This window comes from Camelus dromedarius, chromosome 27 (genome assembly GCF_036321535.1).
Source record: "Camelus dromedarius isolate mCamDro1 chromosome 27, mCamDro1.pat, whole genome shotgun sequence".
NCBI classification, from domain to species: domain Eukaryota; kingdom Metazoa; phylum Chordata; class Mammalia; order Artiodactyla; family Camelidae; genus Camelus; species Camelus dromedarius.
The window spans coordinates 5,424,350-5,445,196 of record NC_087462.1 but is presented as its reverse complement, the minus strand read 5'-3'; the positions used below and the strand labels follow the sequence as shown (position 1 = coordinate 5,445,196).

Below are 20,847 nucleotides of genomic sequence, written 5' to 3'. Positions count from 1 at the left end.
GTCATGGCCCAGGGGTGACAAAAACCCACAGCACGCCCCCCTCCCCATTGAGCTTTCAGTCTCCTCCTCTCTGGCCTCAGTTTCCTCTTCAGCGAAATGGGATCAGCCAGGTCACACCCAGGCCCAGGGACTGGTCAAACTCCCAGAAGGGAGCGCTGGGAGGGCGGGGGCGGGTTGGGATTTATTCAGCAGCCCCGGGCACCGCGCCAGGCACACGGGGGGCGCCTAATAAATGCTTGTTCAAGTGAAGACTAGCCCTCAATAAATAACAGCTGTTGTCGACGCTGTGGATGCTGGCGAGGGAGTGGGCCCTCCCTTCCCCCATTCTGTTCCACCATCCCTCACCACCCCCCACCGCGGCCCCATTCCTTCCTCTCACCCCCCACCTGACAACCTCCTCGTCGCCCTCAGCTCCGCCTCTTTCAAATCAGTCTTCCCCCTTCCCCAGCCGCCTCCCCGTCTCCTCTTCCCCCCATTTCCCTTACCCCTACCCAATTCTTCCTCCCTCCCCACCCCCCCAAACTCGCCTTTCTCCCTTCCCCCACCGTTCCCCCTCCGTCTCCCCCCAGCCCCCGCCCATTGTCCCCGCCCCTGCCGTATTTCCCCCTCCCCCATCCTCTCCCCCATCCCGTCCCTCCCCCGCCCCCACGGCGGGGCGCCGACCCGGGCGGGGCCGCCCGGGCTCCCGGGTCCCTGGCTCGGGTCCAGCCCGCGGCCCAGGCCGGGCGGCGGCGGCGGCGGCGGCGGCGGCGGCGGGCGGGGTCTTGGCGGCGCGCGGTTCGGGGCTTTTTTATAACCCTGGCAGGCGGCTCAGGAAGTGCGGTCCCCGCGCCCCCTCCCCCGGCCACGCCGCCGCGCTCGCTCCCTCCCTCCCTCCCTTCCTGCGCGCGGGCCGGCGAGACGGCGGCGGGGACGGCAGGCGGAGGCCCGGGCGGGCGGCCGCGGGTAACGGCGCGGGGCGGGCGCGGGCGCGGGCGGCGGCCGGGGCCGGGGGCGGGGGTGCGGGCCTCCGGATGACTTTGTGTGTCCGCGTCGGACGGCGATGGCCGCGGGCCGCCGGACGGTGGTGCCGATGCGTGTGTCCCTAAGCGTGTGCGACACGCAGCGCGCCCCTGAGTCCCTGGGAGCGCCTGTCTGAGTTGGTTTGCTCCGTGTGTGTGTGTGTGTGTGTGTGTGTGTGTGTGTGTGGACATCCACGTCTGTATAAAGGCTGTGTGTCTGCGCCTGTGTCTCTCTGAAAATGTGAGTGTCTGACTGTTTGAATCTGTATGTGATGACACGGGGGTGTTGTGTGTCTGAGGAAGTGTCAGGGTAAACCAGTGTGGGCACGGAGTTAAGTGTCTGCTCTGTGTGAATGTCTAGATGAGTGTGTAACTCCAGACATCTGCCTGTTTGTCTCCGTATGTCTGAGGGTAACTAGTATGCACATTCCTGTGTGTACGTGCATCTGCTGGTTCTCAAGGTTTGTAGGACCTTGGCAAGTTTGTTCATGGTCTGGTGTGTGTGGAAAGGAGTGTGTACGTGTCTGTGCATGTAGGCCCGGGTGTGTGTTTGTGTGTCTGTCTCTGGGTTGTGTGTGTGTGTCAGTGAGTGTGTAAGTGTAGTTGTGTGTCTCGGGTGTTTGTCTCTGGGTGTGTGAGCGTGTACTGACTGTGAGGGAGGTCCTTTGTGGGCCTGCGGTGCCTGACTGTTGGTCCCCAACTGCGCAGCTGTGGTCACCCTCAAGTGTGAGTGTGCATCGCTGCCAGTGTGTGTTTGTGTGTCTGGGTGTGGGAGTGGCGCCGCCCACTTCCCCTGAGTTGGTCACCGAGGCCACAGCTGTCTGTCTCAGGGTGTCTCCAGCCCTGCGGCTCAGGGCCTTTAATTAGCGGCCGGGTTGTGTAGGGGAACCGCCGAGTGCCTGCCCCCTCCTCCTCCTGCCGCCGGCCGAGCCTTTGTCTGCGCTCCTGCCCTTCGGTCAGGGGCTGCCTCCCGCCTGCCCCGCCAGATGTGCAGTGCCTGGAGGAGGCCGGAGGCCCAGGCTGGTGGGGCCTCTGCCTGGGCAGCCTAGGCCTTGACCTCCGCAGGGAGGCTCCGCCGCCCTGTCCCCCAAGCCGGGCCCTGGAAGTCTGGGTGTAGAGCATCGGGTCCCTCCAGGATCCCTGGGATGGGATGGAGCCTTCGTTTCCAGAGGCCGTTTCCGCCGGCATTTCCTCCTCCAGCCTCCAGCAGGCTGGCACCCTCCCCCATGCTGGGCCACCTCCCTCCTGCCTTCTGGGAGGAGGCGCTAGGGGGAACGGCCAGGCCTGGGTACACACACACACACAGCCACACGCAGGGTCACATGGCCAGACACACAGTCACACACCATACACAGAGTTACATATACCCAGTTATATAGCCATCCACAGTCATGCACATGGAGTCACCCCCTGCACATCACAGTGTAGGTCGCCTGCTGACATCCTGTGAACCCCAGCCAGGCTCAGACCCTGGGATCCCCTACCTGCCCCCAAGCCCCCACAGCCACCAATTGGCTCGTGGTCCCCCTAGTGCCCTGGGCAGGTCACACCTCCCAGCCACCCCAGGAGCTGGACCACAGTTCCAGAGACTCTTCCTGGCCTCACCCTGCCAGACCCCTTGTGCCCTCCTCCTCCAGACTCCTCCCCTCCCATCCCTCACTTTGGTGACTCCCCACCCCCGGCCCCTCCCACCTATGCTGGGTCCTTCTGCCCTGCTCCCCCTTCCCCTCTGCCCCATATCTGCAAGCGCGGAGGGAATGGAAGGTTGTTGGGAGGAGGGGCCTGAGGAAGTTGGAGAGAGGGGCATGGGAGGAGAGGCCAGGACCAGGGCCACAGAGCCACTGGGAGCCACTGCAGGAGGCAGCTTGGCAGTGTAGTGAAGGGGACAGGGAGCTCCAGCCTCACTGGCGAGGAGAATACTGCTGCCTGGGCATGGGGGGTGGGGGTTAAGGCAGGAGGGGGCTTGAGGGACCCCACACAGGAAGGGCTTTGATCCTTGAGCTAGTCAAGGATGGGATAGGGAGGAGGGCCAAGAGACAGAGGTCAGGAGGAGGGAGCTTTGCGGGGTGGGGAAACAGGGAGGATGAAAGCCAAGAGGAGGTTTCCCCAGGGCCAGGGAGAAGGGCAGGGGGTCCTCAGTGACCCCTGAACTCCAGACCCAGCCAGCTCCTCCTCACTGCACTCTCCCGTCCTGTCCAGGCTCCGAAGAAGAGGCACTGAGGCCCAGAGAGGCTCCCGCACAGGGGTTCGACACTGCACCACCGATCAACGCCCCCAAAAGGTAAAAATAAAAGAGAGACAGAGAGAGAGAAACCCAAAGGATAAACATCGTCCCAGCTGAAAGGAGCAGCAGGGTCCCAGAGTGGGAGTGAGTTCCCCATCATTGGAGGGGTCCAATTACAAGCAGGGGATGTCAGCTTCTAAGTCTTGGAGAAACCTGGCTCTATCCCTCAGTTGCCGAACTGCCCTGTTTGGGGATCAACTCTCAGACTTGGCCAGGCTGCAAAGAAAACAAGACGCTGTGTGATTAAGGGGGAAATTGCACAGAGGAGGAGGGTAGAGACGGGAGGGAGGAGGAGGGTTTGGCACTGGGTGGTGGCCCAGGGGTGGTGTCTGCAGCAGGCTGGCCTGGGGCAGATGCTGGAGAAACTTAGACCTGCTGGGCAGGCCTGGAGCTTCAAGAAAGACTCTGAAATGAGAGAAAGCAGGACTGGCAGTGGAGGGTGGAGGAGAGGTCACAGGAACAGAGACTGTGAAGTAGGGGTTCACAGCCCCGCCAGCGGGGTAAGTGGTCCTGCTTGGACAGGGGTAGGGTAGGGTCCAGGTGAGGGATGGCTGGGGTTGGGGGAAGGCTAAGCACTGGCCTCAGGTTTAACCTGGGTTGAAAATTCGTGCTGACCAGCCTTCAAGTGTGTCCCATGCCAGCCTCCCCTAGCTGCCCTCCTGCTCTGGTCCTCGGGGTCCTAGGTCCTCACTAAGCTTCTCCCTCTGCCTCCGGGCCTTTGCCCCTGCTGTTCCTCTGCCTGGAGCACCATCTCCTGTCTCTTCACGTGATGGGTTTCTTCCCTTATGTCCTTCCCACCTCTGATTTGGTGCCTCCCTGTTTTTGTTTGTTGTTATTTTGTTTTGTTTTGTTTTGTTTAATGGAGGTACCGGGGATTGAACCCAGGACCTTGCACAGGCTAAGTACAAGCTCTACTACTGAACTATATCCCACTCCCTCCCTGTTATTTCTTATAAAAAAAAAAAACTTATCACAATCTGAGTTTCTCACGTTCGTTTGTCTCTTTACATGTCTCTTGTCTGCCACTCTCAGGAGACTAGCCCCACGGGGGTGGGGGGCACGGGGACTGTATTCTATACACAGTCGTTACCCTATGAAGGAATCCTCAGGGTTGCTGTGGAAATGAAATGAAATGAAATAATGTGAAGATGTTTGGCCATTAGCTGTCACATAGTAGGTGCTTGTGGAGTCAAGTTCCTAAGAACGTAGGGAGGAGGATTCAGGGGTTGGGGGGTCGCGTCAGACAGGTAGGCAATAGGTAAAGAAGTGTGTTCAGAGTCTTCAAACCGGGGGAGATGTGGCGAGCATCCCCAGTGCTGGCTGCAGGTGCCCTTGTCCGCCTGGCGAGGGGCCTTGGCACTGGCTCTGCTGGGCAGCAGGACCAGAGCCCCCTGACCCAGCTTCCCCCTCCCAGGAGCCCAGTGATGCTGCGCAGGCTGTGAACAGGGAAGGCGGTGCTGTGGGGGCTGCCGGCAGCCGGGGCTGGGGAGAGACATGTGGACACGTGGCCTCTATGGCTCCCGCCTGCCAAATCCTCCGCTGGGCCCTCGCCCTGGGGCTGGGCCTCGCGTTCGAGGTCACGCATGCCTTCCGGTCTCAAGGTAGGGGTGATTCAAGGCTGGTGGTGGTGATGGAGCAAGGAAGGGGAGGCAGAGGGGTCACTAGGGCTGGGATGGCAGTCATGGTAGGGGGGGCCCTGGGGCAGCCAGGCCAGGATCTTGTAGCAGGTCGCCTGGATTCAGGGGCCCCTGAGGACAGCATCACCTGCCCTGCAGCCAAGCAGCCGGGACCCGGGGATCCTTCCCAGGGCCCACCCCAGGCCTTTGACCCTCACCCGCAGATGAGTTCCTGTCCAGTCTGGAGAGCTATGAGATCGCCTTCCCCACCCGAGTGGACCACAACGGGGCTCTGCTGGCCTTCTCGCCCCCAACCCCCCGGAGGCAGCGTCGGGGCACGGGGCCCCTAACAGAGTCCCGCCTCTTCTACAAGGTGGCCGCCCCCAGCACCCACTTCCTGCTGAACCTGACCCGCAACCCCCGCCTCGTGGCAGGGCACGTCTCCGTGGAATACTGGACTCGAGAGGGCCTGGCCTGGCAGAGGGCTGCCCGGCCCCACTGCCTCTATGCCGGCCACCTGCAGGGCCAGCCCAGCACCTCCCACGTGGCCATCAGCACGTGTGGGGGCCTGGTGAGTGGAGCGTTCTGAGAGGCGGGGGGCATACCCACAAGTCTAGGAGTTAAGAAAACCACTTACAGTGAAGTAAGTCAGCCAAAGAAAGACAAATACCATATGATATAACTTATATGTGGAATTTTTTTTAAATGATACAAATGAACTTATTTACAAAACAGAAATAGACTCACAGGCATAGAAAACAAACTATGGTTACCAAAAGGGAAAGGGCAAGGTAGGGATAAATTAGGAGCTTGGGATTAACATATACACACTCCCATAAATAAAAGAGATAAATAACAGAGTCCTACTGTAGAGCACAGGGAACTATATTCAGTATCTTATAATAACCTATAATGGAAAAGAATCTGGAAAAGAATGAATGTGTGTGTGTGTGTGTGTGTGTGTGTGTGTGTGTGTGTGTAAAACTGAATCACTTTGTTGTACACCTGAAACTAACACAACATTGTAAATCAACTATACTTCAATTAGAAGAAAAAAGAAAAAAAACATATAGGTCAGAGAAGAAATCACAGTGGACAATTTTTGAACATTTTGAGCTAATCAAAAGGATTAGCTATTTTAGGATGCAGCTAAAATAGTTGGTGGAGGAAAATGTATAGCCTTACGGCAGGCTGAAAATTAATGAGCTGAGCATCCATCTCAAGAAATTGAAAAAGGCATTGCAGTGTAAACCCAGTAAGACAGGGGGATGAAATCATAAAGACAGAGGGACCCAGGGGTCCTGGGAACCAGAACCTGACCCAAGCCCTCTGTCCCTCTTCCCAACCCCCAGCATGGCCTGATTGTGGCAGATGAGGAAGAATACTTGATCGAGCCCCTGCAAGGTGGACCCAAGGGGCACCGTGCCCCAGAGGAGAGTGGCCCCCACGTGGTGTACAAGCGTTCCTCCCTGCGTCACCCCCACCTGGACACAGCCTGTGGAGTGAGAGGTACGTCTGTCTTTCTGGGGATGGGCCAAGGGACCACATAGCATCTTTGCCTTGAGGCAAAGGGAGGCAGCACCTCTCTCCATTCGGACGGCCAGCAGGCAGCTACGTGCAGGGAGCAGTGCAGACAGTCAGCAGAGTCGTAGGCAGTGGAACAGCCCATCCATCACTGCCGTAGTCCAGTGGCCCAGCAGTGAGTGAGACAGGCAGCTGGACAGCCAGATAGGTGCTCTGGTATAAAATGTCTTATCACCAGGATTACTGTCGGATCAGACAGTTAAGCAGCGGAGTGGGGCGGTGGTAGTAGACACTGGAGCAGTGACAAAGCAAAAATACCAGAAGCACTTAGCTACCATTGGGCAGATCAGATTAACAAGCAGACCTGCAGGAGGACAGTTGTAATGACAGACAGTTAGAGGATGGGAAGGAAGAAAAAGAGGCAGCAAAATATTTACCGGGGTAATCATACAACTAGAAGAATGATCTCTGTCCAGGGGAAATTCACAGCCACTGACACATTCAATTCATTGCATCATCTGAGAGTCCAGGAGGAGGACACCATGGCAGACACACAACCACACTGTTGTGCAAACAGAAAAGTGGATGGTGTCATAGTTGGCTGGGCAGTGGGACAGACAGGCCGGACTACGCTTAGGGTTTGGATTGTTCTGCAGCCAGACTGGCAGCCCTTTGAGTCAAAAGTTGAACACGGAGAAGGCCAAGGAGTTACAAGTACACTGTTCTAGCAGTGATTCCGGCTGCTACACACACAGCGTCAGGTGGTGGAATTGTTGGGGACTCGTACAGCCATGCTGATTGGGACAGATGCTGGGCAGCTGTTCAGCCAACCAGTTAGGCAGTGGGGCAGCCACATCATTGTAGAACCAGGCCTTCATTGTACAGCTCAAAGTAAAATAGCAAGGTTTTGACAGCCAGACAGCCCATCAGACAGGGAGGTAGATGGTAAAACAAACAGAATGACCAGAAATTGTCCATCCAGATGAGAAACCATGGAAGGGGCGGCCGTGGTGGTTGCGCACTCTGAAACCACCCCCTGCCCGGCCCCTCGGGAATGAAACGGAGCGTGGCCAGCCCGGCCTGAAGCGCTCGGTCAGCCGGGAGCGCTATGTGGAGACCCTGGTGGTGGCCGACAAGATGATGGTGGCCTACCACGGGCGCCGAGATGTGGAACAGTACGTGCTGGCCATCATGAACATTGTAAGTGCCTCCCCCTCCCTGGGCATGGAGCCCCAAGAAGCCCTCTGAAGCCAGAGGTCAGAGAAAGGGGTGTCCATCCCCCTACGGCCTCAGTCTCTAACCTGAGGCCTGAGAAACAAAATGGAGAGGGGACAGGATGAAAAAGGAGGGCTGTTTGTGGCAAGAAGTGAGAAGTAGCCTAGCACAGTGGCTGAGAGCACGGGCCTTAGAGCTAGCCAGCCTGGCCTGGAATCTCAGCTCTGCCACTTTTTAGCTGTGTGCCCTTGGACAAGTTACTGCCCCCTGTTTGCCTTGGTTTGCCTGTCTGTGAAATGGGTATAATAGTAGTACCTCCTTCGTAAGGCAAAAGTGGATGCAGTGCACTGATAAAGCACTTAAAGCAGCAGTTAGCACAGGGTAAGTGCCCTATCGTTACTTGCGCGATAGAAACAACTTGCGGGTACTTGTTAAGGTTAGCGCTACACACGTGGGTGTTCATCTGTCTGCAGTGCAGCACTCGCTCGAGCGCCTCTGTAAATTTGTACAGGCTGACCTCACTGACCCACGCTCAGTTAATGCCCATCCTAGATCTCCATCAAGACTCTGGACCTCTCTGAGCCTCAGTTTCTGCCTTTGTAAAATGGGAGTTGTCATAGTACCTATCACAGGCGGTAAGAGTTGGTGGGAAAGAAGCCAGCTAGAACACTTGGCACCTAGTAAGGGCTTGATGAGAGATGCTGTTGTTTTGCTGAAGTGAAAAGGAAAGAGAAAAAGTTCAGCACAGACAGATGGCCCAGTAGGTTGCCATAATGTCGTATCTGATGCCACTGCTTTCTGCCGCCCTCCCTGGGGCTTCCCAAGTTTCCTCAAACCTACCAGGGTTTCTGGGGGTTTCACACGGAACAGCGATGGTTCAGGGCTCCAAGATCGTTGCACAGAGTAACCTGGATCACCTGTGACCCCACACCCCTCAGCCACTTCCTCCTCCCCTCTGACCACTGTCTGCAGAGTTTCCTGCCCCTACACATCCAGCTTCCAGTGGTGATGCTCAAATTGATACCTTCAGGCAGCATGGAATGAGGCCAGATGTGCACACCCTTCTGGCCACCTCTGGACAGAGACAGCCAGTGGGTGGGCAGGGAAGGATGGAGGACAAGTAGACAGACTACCTGAGCGGAGCTGAGTCAGAAAGAAACAGCCTGGCAGGCAGGCTTAGCCAGACTTGAATCCCAGTTACGGTGCCGACCAGCTGTGCGTCCTAACCTGTCTGAGCATCAGTGTACTCGTCTATAAAATGGGCATGCTAATGATACCTCCTTGTGTGACAGCATATGCAATGGGCTTAGCCTGAGGCCCGACTGACACACAGTAGGCACTTGATTGAAGCAAGCTGTTGTCACCAGTTCACCTTTTGTTTTCTACTCTGGGCCCCTCTTAAGACTCGGTCTCTCTTGTTTCTTGGAGGTCAGGTTGCCAAACTTTTCCAGGACTCAAGTCTGGGAAACATCGTTAATATCCTGGTAACACGCCTCATCCTGCTCACGGAGGACCAGGTGCGGGGGCTCCACCGCCTTCCCCTCCACGCCAGTGCCGCCCGCCCCTCCCCACGTGGCCGGCACCCATATACCTCACTCTGTCCATTCTCAGCCCACCCTGGAGATCACCCACCACGCCGGGAAGTCCCTGGACAGCTTCTGTAAGTGGCAGAAATCCATCGTGAACCACAGTGGCCATGGCAACGCCATTCCTGAAAACGGCGTGGCCAACCATGACACAGCGGTGCTCATCACGCGGTGAGGGGAGGGGACAGCTCCAGGAGGACTTGGGCCAGGGGACCAGTGGTCCAGGTCCAAGCAGGGGTCACTTCTGCTGGGAGATGGAAGAGGCTGGGACCGTTCAGCTGCCCCCTTGGGGATCCAGGGATGGGGAGGGGCCGCTTGGAGCCTGAGAAAGTGGGGAGGTGGGTGTTGGGCCATTTAGGCCCTGATGCGTCCTTCACTCACTCTGTCATTCATTCAGTCGATCACCCATGCACCCCAGCCTCCCCAAGGCCAGCTGGGGGAAAAGCGTGACGCTTCGGGTCAGAGGCTGGTAGCACCTCCCAGACAGAACTCAACCCCCAGAGACGGGCAGGGTGGCATTAGCAGGTCTGAAGCAGCCCGGCCCCCTCATGGCCCCCCTCTCCTTCCACAGCTATGACATCTGCATCTACAAGAACAAACCCTGCGGCACACTAGGTACCCGGGCCCCCTAGGTTTCAGGCACCTGTGGAGGCAGTGGGCTGGGTGACACTGGCCCTGGTGGGGGTGGGGACCGGGACCTGGCAGAGCTGACCGGGCCAACAGACACAGCCCTGAGCCCCCAGCCCCACCCCACATGCCCGTTTCCCAGGCCTGGCTCCCGTGGGCGGGATGTGCGAGCGAGAGCGAAGTTGCAGCATCAACGAGGACATCGGCCTGGCCACGGCGTTCACCATTGCCCACGAGATCGGACACACGTGAGGCCAGGGCACAGAGAGGGGCTGGCGGGAGGAACTAGACAGGTCCCTTGGCACCCGGCAGAGCTGATGCTCCTCTCCCCAGGTTTGGCATGAACCATGATGGCGTGGGGAACAGCTGCGGGGCCCGTGGCCAGGACCCGGCGAAGCTCATGGCTGCTCACATCACCATGAAGACCAACCCGTTTGTGTGGTCCTCCTGCAGCCGTGACTACATCACCAGTTTTCTGGAGTGAGGACATACCCGCCCGTCCCGCCCAGAGGCTCACGCTCCTGTTGCAGGGCAGGGGGTTGCAGGGGGTGGGTGGTCACTGGAAATCGGGGTCATGTCACTCACAGGGCTGCTCCCCGGGACCCCCACCCAGCCTGGGTCCCTGAGCTCTTGGCCTGCAGTGCCCCCTATCCCTGCAGCATGACAGCTGCTTTCATCTCACCACAGCTCAGGCCTGGGGCTCTGCCTGAACAATCGGCCCCCCAGACAGGACTTCGTGTACCCAACGGTGGCCCCTGGCCAGGCCTACGACGCAGACGAACAGTGCCGCTTCCAGCATGGAGTCAAATCGCGTCAGTGTAAATACGGGGTAGAGAGAGCCTTCCTGCTTTCCTTCCTGGGAGGGGAGGGGGCTGCCGCCACCAGGGTTGGTGGGGGCACAGGGGTTGGGAAACTCCACGTGGGAACCCCCACACACAGGCAGTGGGCGAGCTGGGAGGGGAGTGAGCCCTGGTCGGGGATGGGAGGGACAGAGGGGAATGGGGTCATGACAATGTCACACGCAATCACAATTATGGGAGTAAGAATGGGATCTTCTGGTCCTCCAGACCCCTGTTTGGGGAGCTGAGCTGAGGAGACCCTGGGGGGTCCACCTTCTGCTGCAGCAGGACTGAAGTCCCAGGATCTCAAACTGGTCCATTTTTAACCAAACATCCAGACTTGGTGGAAATAGTTTCCCTAGGGATGAACCATCTTTCCCACTTGGCAAAGAAGTGGACAGAGCCTTCCAGGGACACCCTGTCTTCATTCCCTACATCCCCCACCGACTGGTTCACAAGATCTCTTGGCCTCAGTCCTTGGCTGAACACGCTCTGAGCCTCCTGACCATTCCCCGCTCTTTCCTGAGGTTTAGACTCAGCTCCCAAAGTCCTATCCACGTATCCATGCCTAAAAAGTGAGCTGGGGTGGAAGGCTCCTGGGAGGAGCTGGAGATTGCTAGCTTCCCTCTTCAGGCTCCTCTGGGGTCTGCCCCTCCACTGCCCACCTGCCCCAGTTCCCTGAACACACTCCCCAACTCCTCACAGCCTGAGCCCTAGAAGCCCAGCCCCAGCCCCAGTCCTCCATGGCCTTGAGACCCAAAAGATCAGTTTGAATGACTGTGTCCAAGCAAAGGCCATATTAACTGAAAACAAGGAGCAGGCAGCTGTTAGAATGTCCTCCCTTTATTTCAGTGCAAGACAAGGAGACAGACCCTGGATCAATTTATATTTAATCCATTCTCGCCACCCCACCCCCACCCCCAACTTGGCTGGTAACTGCAGCATCCTCTAATGAATTCAGAAACTACTCTTGAGCATCTGCTGTGTCCCGGGTATCCTAACAACAACGGTTGACATTTATTGACCACTCACTATATGCCAAGCGTGTGATATGTATCATCTCATTTAAACTCCTGACAATCCTATCCTCCCCACATTACAGGTGAAGGAACCGAGGCATAGAGGGGATGCCTTGCGCAAAGTCACAATTTGAGAATATAGGCAGAGCTGGGATTTGAATCCAGTTTCTCAGTGACTCCAAATTTTATAAAGGAGTGGGGGAGGGGAGCAAGTGCTAGCATATCAGGCACAGACCAGTGCTGGCTGTATGTTGAATTGATTCTTCTTTTATTTTTCCGAGGAACATCTTCCTGGCCCTCCTGGCAAAGGGAGAGATTATTGGCTACATGTAAATTGCTTAATCTGTATAAAGAGCTGGGCCTTTTGTCTGGTCCAGGGATAGTTGTGGTCATTATTACTCAATAACAGGGCATTTATGCAAGCCCTTGCATATCTAGTCTGTCACATGCCTCTCAGCCATATGTAGGCAAGGCCTATCTTATAGAAGAGGAAACAGGCCCGGAGAGGGGAAGTGTGTTGCAACTCAGTGGTGGAATTGAAGTCTGCCGAGAGTGGCCCAGGACCCATTCATACATACCGTGGCACCATGTGGAGAGGAGGGAAAGCAGGGCTGGAATAAGCAGTTCTCTTTAAGAGGTGTCAGAAGTGGGATCAGGCCAGTGATATTTTTACAAATGGCCAGGTGAACACAAGCCAAGCAAAGCCAGGAAACCAGACTGAGTTCTTAGCTGAGAAGCATCCTCTGAAGGGGCAGAAGGCAGGGACTCTGGAGGATGTTGGAGGGAGCAGGTTTGAGGACAACCCTCCAAACTTCTCATGTGTGTGCGAGTGTCTCTCAGAGACTGACACAGGTAAGGTCCCTTCCTACAGCAGTTGATTGGTCCACTCCCAAATCTTAAAAGCTTGGAAGGATCAGGTTCAAAGAAGAGATTACATGTGATTATAGAAAGGGGACAGGAGGATCTCCACTTCTCAGAGGAAATACTCTGGGAGGTAGGGCAGGGCGTAGGCTAGAGGGTCAGATATGGCCACACCTGAACCCAGTGGGATTTGTCCAGGGATATTAACCTGGACCTAAAGGGTCAGAGTGACTCCCTGGGACTGGGCCATCCCAAGCAGAATTCAGACAGGAAGAAGATGGGCTGATTTTTCACTGGGTGGAGTAGAGGACCGTCCCACACAGACCCAGCCTGGCCTTATCCCCTCTCAACCCTCCATAGATTAAAAGCTTTGGTAACTTCCCCAGTTTGGGGGGAGGCGAGGGGATGAGAATTACCAGCTGGGGGGGGAGGGGTGTTAATTAAGGATGCGGCCCTTGAACCATCATCCTGGCCTGATTTTTCAGAACCACTGCTCTTCCATGGGCCGCTTTGTCCATTCTAGAAAGGGAAGCCAGAATCCTTCCTCTTCACTCCTTGGCAGGTCCTAAGATTCCATCTGGAAATTCAGGAGGTGCCAGGGGCTGAACTGTAGAGGGATTAATTAGATCATAGACCGACCCCGCAATTAAAGTTCTGGGTTAGAATTCAGACTACCCGCTTAGTAGCTGTATCATCTCTAGCAAGTGACCTCACCTATCTGAGCCTTAGTTTTCTCACAATAATAGTACCTATGGGAGTTTGTGGCACTCCTGGGTGTTTGATAAATGCGGCTTATAAACAGAAGAGGTCCCAGCCCATGCCCCACAGGGGGATCCGAAAAGACTAGTTGAGACCCAGGAAAGGAACGCTGGGGCCGCACTGTCAGCAGGCAGTGAGCGGGTCACCGGGGTCCTCCCAAGGAAAGAGGGAGGGGGCGAGCCTGAGCGGGCGCCTTGGCCCGCAGGAGGTCTGCAGCGAGTTGTGGTGTCTGAGCAAGAGCAACCGGTGCATCACCAACAGCATCCCGGCCGCGGAGGGCACGCTGTGTCAGACACACACCATCGACAAGGGGGTGAGCGCCGGCCAAGGGCCTCTACACCACCTGCCGCCGGGCCCCACCATCGGCTCTGGCCACGCCTACTGCCCGCAGGTCCCACCCCTGGCCTGGGGCCACGCCCCGCACGCTTGTCCCAATGTTAGCTTCGCCCTGTTCTGGACCCAATGTTTAGGCCACGCCCCTTCCTTAACCAGCATCTCCCTGGTTATGCCATGCCCTCGTATTACCTGACTGTATCCTGGTCTTCAGACCCCACCTTTGTCCTCCTCCTTCCACCTCACCCCAGGGGGGCTGAGACCTTCGGCTGGGGGGCTGGGGAGGGGGTAGGAATGAGCGCCAAGCCCGCGAGTTTGCAGAGCCCACTCACCCCTCCCAACCCCATCCGCAGTGGTGCTACAAGCGTGTCTGCGTCCCCTTCGGATCGCGGCCGGAGGGCGTGGACGGGGCCTGGGGCCCGTGGACTCCGTGGGGCGACTGCAGCCGGACGTGCGGCGGCGGCGTGTCCTCCTCCAGCCGTCACTGCGACAGCCCCAGGTCAGCCCTCGGGCGCCGCATGGCAGGAGAGTGGGAACGGTCCCCGCCCCCTACCCCATTTCTTTCCTGTCCCCCTTCCCCACTTTCAGGCCGACGATCGGGGGCAAGTACTGCCTGGGCGAGAGACGGCGGCACCGCTCCTGCAACACCGACGTGAGTTCCCCCAGCACCCCAAGCCGGGGACCCTCGGTCCCTCTTACACGGGGAAATTAAAGGCATAGATCAGCTTCCAACGATCCGCCGCCGGCTGGCTACCGTCTCCCCAGGGACTTACAGCGGCCACGGGGCCCTCCTTTCCCTGCCCTCCCTGCACCTGCCCTGGGCCCTGGCTCCTTAAAAGTCTTCAAACTCTTGCAGTAGATGCGTCTCCCACCTAGAAATAGTTGCTTGGCCCTCAACCCCCTCGGGCTACAGCGCGCCCCTCCCTCCGCAGCCCAGCTTCCGCCCAAAGCCCCGCCCCTGCCCCAAAACTGTGGCCGAGCCCCCGTCACCAAATCCAGTGTCCTTGTTTTCCTCCTGAGCTCCTTTCTGACCAGGGACCATGGTCTCCTGTCCAAACCCCCTTCCATATGCCTTCACACTCGAGAAGAGCTTGCTTTGCTCTTTTCCGGGCCAGCTCTCAAGAAAAGTCCCTCGGTCTGAAATCTGAAACCCAGGTGTCATCCTCAGCTTGCCCACAAACTAATGAGTCACCTACTCCCATCTCAGATGCACCTGTTTCTCCAGCCTCTTCCCTGGCCTCCCTTCCTCCAGCCTCACTCCTTCCAACCCATCCCTGCTCTGAGCATTAGTTCTCCAATCCCAGGCATCTGCCCTAACTCCATTCCCCCAACACCTGGCCTCCCTCCCTCTGTCCCCAGGACTGTCCCCCAGGCTCCCAGGACTTCAGGGAAATGCAGTGCTCTGAATTTGACAGCGTTCCCTTCCGTGGGAAATTCTACACGTGGAAGACGTACCGAGGAGGTGTGTGGGGCACTCCCAAGTCCTTGGGGCAGTGGAGGGAGGCAGCAGGTGGAGACAGCATCACGGGGTCTGTCCTGAGCCCTTGCCTCACCCATGGAGTCAGAGTGCCCTGGATAAGCCTCAGCAGAGCCTGGACTGAACGCTTGGGGCTCCCCCACTCTCTCTGCCCAATCTGCCCCTCCTTGTTGGGTCTGGGGTCTGGCCCTCTTGGCCTCACCTCCCCCAGGGAGCCACCAGGGAGTCGCAGGATTACGGCATGGGATCTGATGGGGCCGTGCCCCCCCAGGGGGCGTGAAGGCCTGCTCGCTCACGTGCCTAGCCGAAGGCTTCAACTTCTACACGGAGAGGGCGGCGGCTGTGGTAGACGGAACGCCCTGCCGCCCAGACACAGTGGACATTTGTGTCAGCGGCGAGTGCAAGGTGGGAGGGACTCCCAGAGAGAGGGGAGGGGAGGGGCGACCGGAGGAAGTGGGAGGTTCCCTGACAACGCCCCACCACTGTCCTCCCCAGCACGTGGGCTGTGACCGCGTCCTGGGCTCTGATCTCCGGGAGGACAAGTGCCGAGTGTGCGGGGGTGACGGCAGCGCCTGTGAAACCATCGAGGGGGTCTTCAGCTCAGCCTTGCTTGGGGCTGGTGAGAGATTCCTGCTTCCCTCTCAGACTCCTCATTTAGTGGCTGAAAGCCAGGCTCACCCCAAGTAGCCAAGGGGCCTAGGGTTCGGGGACCCCAAAAGGTCCTCGGGGTACAGCAATGCCCCAGGTCAGGGTCAGGAACTGGCTTGGGCTCTGGTGCCTGAACCTTGGTGATCAATGTGTCCAAGGAGGTGGGGGTCTAAATCTCTCCCCTCCCGCATCCTGAGGGCCTCATGCCGGGCCTTGCAGGTAGAGGGGCGGGGGATCACTCTCCAAGGGGGCTGAGGGTCTATGCTCAAGCCAAAGCTTACTAGGGGTGAGTATATCTACAGGGTGTGGTGAATTTGAGTGCTTCCCAGCCTTGGGCTTTAGGCAAGAGACCCTAGGGAGTGGTGGCTGGGAAGGTGGGCTTAGGGGACCAAACACACCCTAGAGGCCAAGTGTGGAGTTCAGGGGACAGTGTGGGTGTCCAGACAGATAAACCAGTAGTCGTGGGGGGCACAGGTGGAAAGGGATAGAGAGTTCACAGGGGCCCAAGATCATACAGGTAGTAAGTGATGGAACCTACTGTATCCTTGACTCAGACTGCTAAACCACCACACCCATGTCAGTGCCCCATGGTACCCCCTTCTCTGCCCAAGCCCAGCCCAGTTGCTGGTTGGGGGCGTGGGGGTGGAATAGACCATTCTGGTGGTTATAGAGGTACAAAAATTTGGATTCAAATCCCAGCCTGGCTACTTCCTAGCCATAAAAGCTAGGTAAATTTCTTTGCCTCTCAGAGCCTCCATTTTGTCATCAGTAAAATGGGCACACTGACACATGTACCTCACAGCGCCAGCGCTCAGGATGCAGGGGGCTGTCCCTGTAAGTGCTTAGCATAGAAATGGTTAGCTACTATCATCAGGGACCAGGAATAAGGGAGGCAGGCAGGTGCAGGGGACAGACGGAGTGGGTGACATCTGAGCTCTGCTGTCCAGGATACGAGGAAGTCGTCTGGATCCCCAAAGGCTCTGTCCACATTTTCATCCAGGACCTGAACCTCTCCGTCAGTCACGTGGGTGAGCCAGAAGTGGGAGGGTGAGGACTGCGAGTTGGCAAGGGGGTCAGTGTGGCTGCGGTTCTGACCCCTGTGCTGTCCTCCAGCCCTGAAGGGGGACCAGGAGTCCTTGCTGCTGGAGGGGATGCCTGGGACCCCCCAGCCCCACCGCCTGCCTCTGGCTGGGACCACCTTTCAGCTGCGACAAGGGCCAGATCAGACACAGAGCCTCGAAGCCCTGGGACCCATTAACACATCTCTCATCATCATGGTAACAGCAGGGCTGGGAACAAGGTGCAGAAGGATATTAGCATCCTCGTGGGGACTCAAGCTTGACTTCCATTTGATGCCCACCCTCTACTCCAGGTGTTGGCCCGAACAGAGCTGCCTGCCCTCCGCTACCGTTTCAACGCGCCCATTGCCCGAGATGCCCTGCCCCCCTACTCCTGGCACTACGTGCCCTGGACGAAGTGCTCAGCCCAGTGTGCTGGCGGTGAGGCTGGCATGGGATGGTGGGGGGACGGGCACTGGTCGCCGGGCTGACCTTCTGGGCCAGGCAGGGCTGAGCGGGCCTCTCGCCCGCCCCCAGGCAGCCAGGTGCAGGCCGTGGAGTGCCGCAATCAGCTGGACAGCTCAGCCGTGGCCCCCCACCACTGCAGTGCCCACAGCAAGCTGCCCAAGAGGCAACGCGCCTGCAACACGGAGCCTTGCCCACCAGAGTGAGTGCCTGTCGGGGTGCGGGGTCGGGGTGACAAGCGCTGGGGTGATATGCTCCCTAAGGTAAGATCAGGGTTCTCCCAGATTCAGAACTACGGTCCTCCCTAGTCAAGTCTGGGTAATCATCTCCCCTTGGGGTGATGCACCTCCCCGCCCCCAATGTGGGTGCAAAATATTGCTGTTCAAGTTCTGGATGCGGAAGCAACAGGCATCCCGCTGCCAGTTTCCATAATGATGCTGGTTGTAAGGCAGGAGGACCTGCTAGTGCTCCAGGTTCAGCAGTCCCTGCCCTGCGTACTCTCAGACCCCCATCCCCCTCCCCACAGCTGGGTTGTAGGGAACTGGTCGCGCTGCAGCCGCAGCTGTGATGCGGGCGTGCGCAGTCGCTCTGTCGTGTGCCAGCGCCGCGTGTCGGCCGCCGAGGAGAAGGCGCTGGACGACAGCGCGTGTCCGCAGCCGCGCCCGCCGGTGCTGGAGGCCTGCCACGGCCCCGCCTGCCCGCCGGAGTGGGCCGCCCTCGACTGGTCGGAGGTCAGCCGCCCCTTCCCGCCGGCGCCCGACCCACTCCCCGCGCAGAGCCGGGCGGGGCCTGGGTGGCTCCCGTCGGGTGCCCACCAAGGCACCTCCCCACTCCCGCTAGCCCAAATGAGCCCCCCTTGACTGGTCCAAAGTCAGCTGCACCGTCTTCACCTCCCACTGTACCAGCATCCTCCCTACTCCTTGGGCGAGCGGGGACAGGGACGCCCACTGAGCCTGAACCCCACCCTCCGACTGCAGTGCACCCCCAGCTGCGGCCCAGGCCTCCGCCACCGTGTTGTCCTTTGTAAGAGCGCAGACCACCGCGCCACGCTGCCCCCCGCGCACTGCCCGCCCGCAGCCAAGCCGCCGGCCACCATGCGCTGCAACCTGCGCCGCTGCCCACCGGCCCGCTGGGTGGCTGGCGAGTGGGGCGAGGTAAGCGCGCGTGCCCCGAGGGCCTGGGAACCAGGGTGAGGACGGTGGGGCGTCCAGGTGGCAGCTCATCGCCCACTCCCCGCAGTGCTCTGCTCAGTGCGGCTTTGGGCAGCAACAGCGCCCCGTGCGCTGCTCCAGCCACACGGGCCAGCCATCACGCGAGTGCGCTGAGGCTCTGCGGCCACCCGCCACGCAGCAGTGCGAGGCCAAGTGCGACAGCGCGCCTCCTGGGGACGGCCTGGAAGGTATGTGGGGGCGGGAAGCCCAGAGGCACCAGCAGGGCCCTGTTCTAAGGCAGCCGTAGGAGAGAGTGGGGGTCCTGACCGGTCCTAGAACTTTTCCAGTCCCTGAAATGCCTTTCTCTGTCTTCTCCAGACCATCTTTCACCCTCCCCTGCCTGCAAACGTGTATTAGGTGCCGCCATGTGCCAAGCGTTTTAGGCACCTGATTTTTCTGGGGACCCAACCTCAGGTCCTTTCTCCAACCACTTCCATGACCTTCACCCTATTCTTTTCCATCTAGAACATTATTTGCCTAAGTTTTTTTTTTTTTTAATCTTTTCTTTAAACCAAAGTGTCTCAGCCTCAGGCACCATTGATGTTGTAGACCAGGTGTCCTTTGTTGTGGGAATGCCCTGTGCATTGTAGGCTGTTCAGCAGGCTTGATCTCTACCTGTTAGGTGCCATTAGTACCCCTCCTCCCAGTGGTGAAAACTGAAAATGTCTCCAGACATTGCCAAATATCCCCAGGGAGACAAAATTCATCCCCTTGACAACCACTGCTTTAAATATACCCCTCTTTTTTTTTTTTTTTCTTCCTAAGCAAATTTATTTTTCATAAAGAGCAATAGACTACTTACTCCAGGCATCGGAACCAAACTGCCTGTATTCACTTTCTACCTCTGTGCCTTCATTTTCTTATGGGGGGGGGGTAATATATTCACTCGGAGGAAGGGGGGTGCCACACTAGAGAGAGAGACTTAATCCACGTGAAGCCCTTTGTTAGCACCAGGCCCTGTCCTACTTCACTAACTGGTGGGTGGGTGGAAGCCTGCATCCATTGTCATGAACAGCCTGCCAATGATCCTGAACACGAAATACACAAATATTCTGAAAGGGGTGAGCGCACTGGAGCTCGAGGTCCTGTCTGTTACAAAGGGTAACGAACAAGAATTACAGCCCCAAAAGGATACTTGGAAAAGGAACACTTCTCTTATGATTTAATACGGTATCCAAATCCCAGACCTGCACTCTCTCTGAAAATCCTCTGAACAACCTAATGACGTAGTTACTATTGAAGCCCTCTTTGAGAGGTGAGGAAACCGAGGCCCGGAGAAGCTGGGAAGCGCGGTGAGGGCGGCGGTCGCTCCCTTGCGGAAGGGATACTCTGAGACATTTCCCTCCTACCCTTCTCCAGAGTGCAAGGATGTGAACAAGGTCGCCTACTGCCCCCTGGTGCTGAAATTTCAGTTCTGCAGCCGAGCCTACTTCCGCCAGATGTGCTGCAAAACCTGCCAGGGCCGCTAGGGGGCGCGCGGCCTTCGGAGCTACAGTTGAGCGCCAGCTGGGAGTAGGGGGACCAGGCCTGCAGCTGGCCAGCCCGAAGGAGCCCGAGGGGGCGGGAGCTGGGAGTGAAGGGTGAGATAGAGCCGGAGGTTATTTATTGGGAACCCCTGCAGGGCCCCCGGTGGGGGTTGGAGAGGGGCTGGCCATGCCCAGGGCCACTCCTCTGTCCCTCTCCCAGTTCATAGTGAGACCTCCCTCCTGGGTGGGTTTGAGGTGGGAACAACTGTTCGCCCTAGCGCCCTTTCCACCCACCCTTAGCGAGTCCCCAACACTACCCCCGCCTTTGATCGGAATACGTACTGTGAAGAGTGGGGGTGGGAAGGGGGTCAGCCATTGCCCTGGCCCCACCAGCACTGCCCTACCCCTCCACTTTGAGCGCGGGGGGGGGGGGGTCTCTGTCCGCTATGGGGGAGGGGATTAGCACCACCTCCCTGACTCCCTCCCCCTGACCAGACCAGCTACAGGGGTGACGAAGAGCTGGTTAGATCTGCCCCAGGGGGACCCCATCTTCCAGGCCCACCCCCATCATGGTGCTACAGGCCCTGCCCTGGGGCCCACACACCCCTCGCCCTACATCAATAAAGTTCTGTCTTGTGTAGATTTCCGTGCGAGGTTGTGTGCGTGTGCGTGTGTGTCTGTGGTCACATTCAGCTGTCCCTCAACCCTCACCCTATCCTGGAAGCGGCCACAGCCGCTCACAGGTGGCCCCCAGCAGCCCAAAGGGGGATTTTACCAACACAGGCCGGAGCCCGGTGATTTTAAGTCAAAAATACAGCTTCTCACGGAGGCTCTCAAAGCAGCCCAGTCTGTCGCCTG

The 20,847-nt window shown here is 58.2% G+C and overlaps 1 protein-coding gene and 1 long non-coding RNA gene across 5 annotated transcripts in view; one reads left to right on the top strand and one right to left on the bottom strand.

Annotated features, from left to right (window-relative positions):
• The window catches only part of LOC116148401 (uncharacterized), a 70,469-nt gene that overhangs the window by 10,490 nt on the left and 39,132 nt on the right, over positions 1-20,847 (bottom strand). The gene's annotated exons all lie outside the window — the stretch shown is intronic.
• On the top strand, positions 867-20,263 carry ADAMTS10 (ADAM metallopeptidase with thrombospondin type 1 motif 10). Of its 4 annotated transcripts, XM_031437175.2 has the most exons (26): positions 868-945; positions 3,201-3,282; positions 4,700-4,886; positions 5,126-5,472; positions 6,254-6,410; positions 7,408-7,625; positions 9,074-9,157; positions 9,252-9,397; positions 9,798-9,841; positions 9,996-10,101; positions 10,187-10,333; positions 10,541-10,682; positions 13,537-13,644; positions 14,018-14,163; positions 14,253-14,316; positions 15,024-15,126; positions 15,413-15,546; positions 15,637-15,760; positions 16,737-16,817; positions 16,903-17,066; positions 17,162-17,288; positions 17,385-17,514; positions 17,839-18,043; positions 18,290-18,466; positions 18,552-18,711; positions 19,883-20,263. In XM_031437175.2, exons 3-26 carry the CDS (start codon positions 4,799-4,801, stop codon positions 19,990-19,992), a joined length of 3,312 nt encoding a protein of 1,103 aa, XP_031293035.2. In that variant the 5' UTR covers positions 868-945; positions 3,201-3,282; positions 4,700-4,798; the 3' UTR covers positions 19,993-20,263. The 4 variants fall into 4 exon arrangements, with proteins under 4 accessions (XP_064335921.1, XP_064335922.1, XP_064335923.1 ...); XM_064479851.1 differs by lacking the exon at positions 17,839-18,043 and having other exon boundaries at positions 867-945; XM_064479852.1 differs by lacking the exons at positions 17,839-18,043; positions 18,552-18,711; positions 19,883-20,263 and having other exon boundaries at positions 867-945; positions 17,389-17,514; positions 18,290-18,460.

Coding starts and splice junctions, on each gene's coding strand:
- ADAMTS10 (XM_031437175.2), top strand. CDS start 4,799: ATGGCTCCCGCCTGCCAAATCCTCCGCTGGGCCCTCGCCCTGGGGCTG. Junction 15,547..15,636: donor GTGTCAGCGGCGAGTGCAAG/GTGGGAGGGACT, acceptor TGTCCTCCCCAG/CACGTGGGCTGTGACCGCGT. Junction 17,289..17,384: donor CTCAGCCCAGTGTGCTGGCG/GTGAGGCTGGCA, acceptor GCCCGCCCCCAG/GCAGCCAGGTGCAGGCCGTG.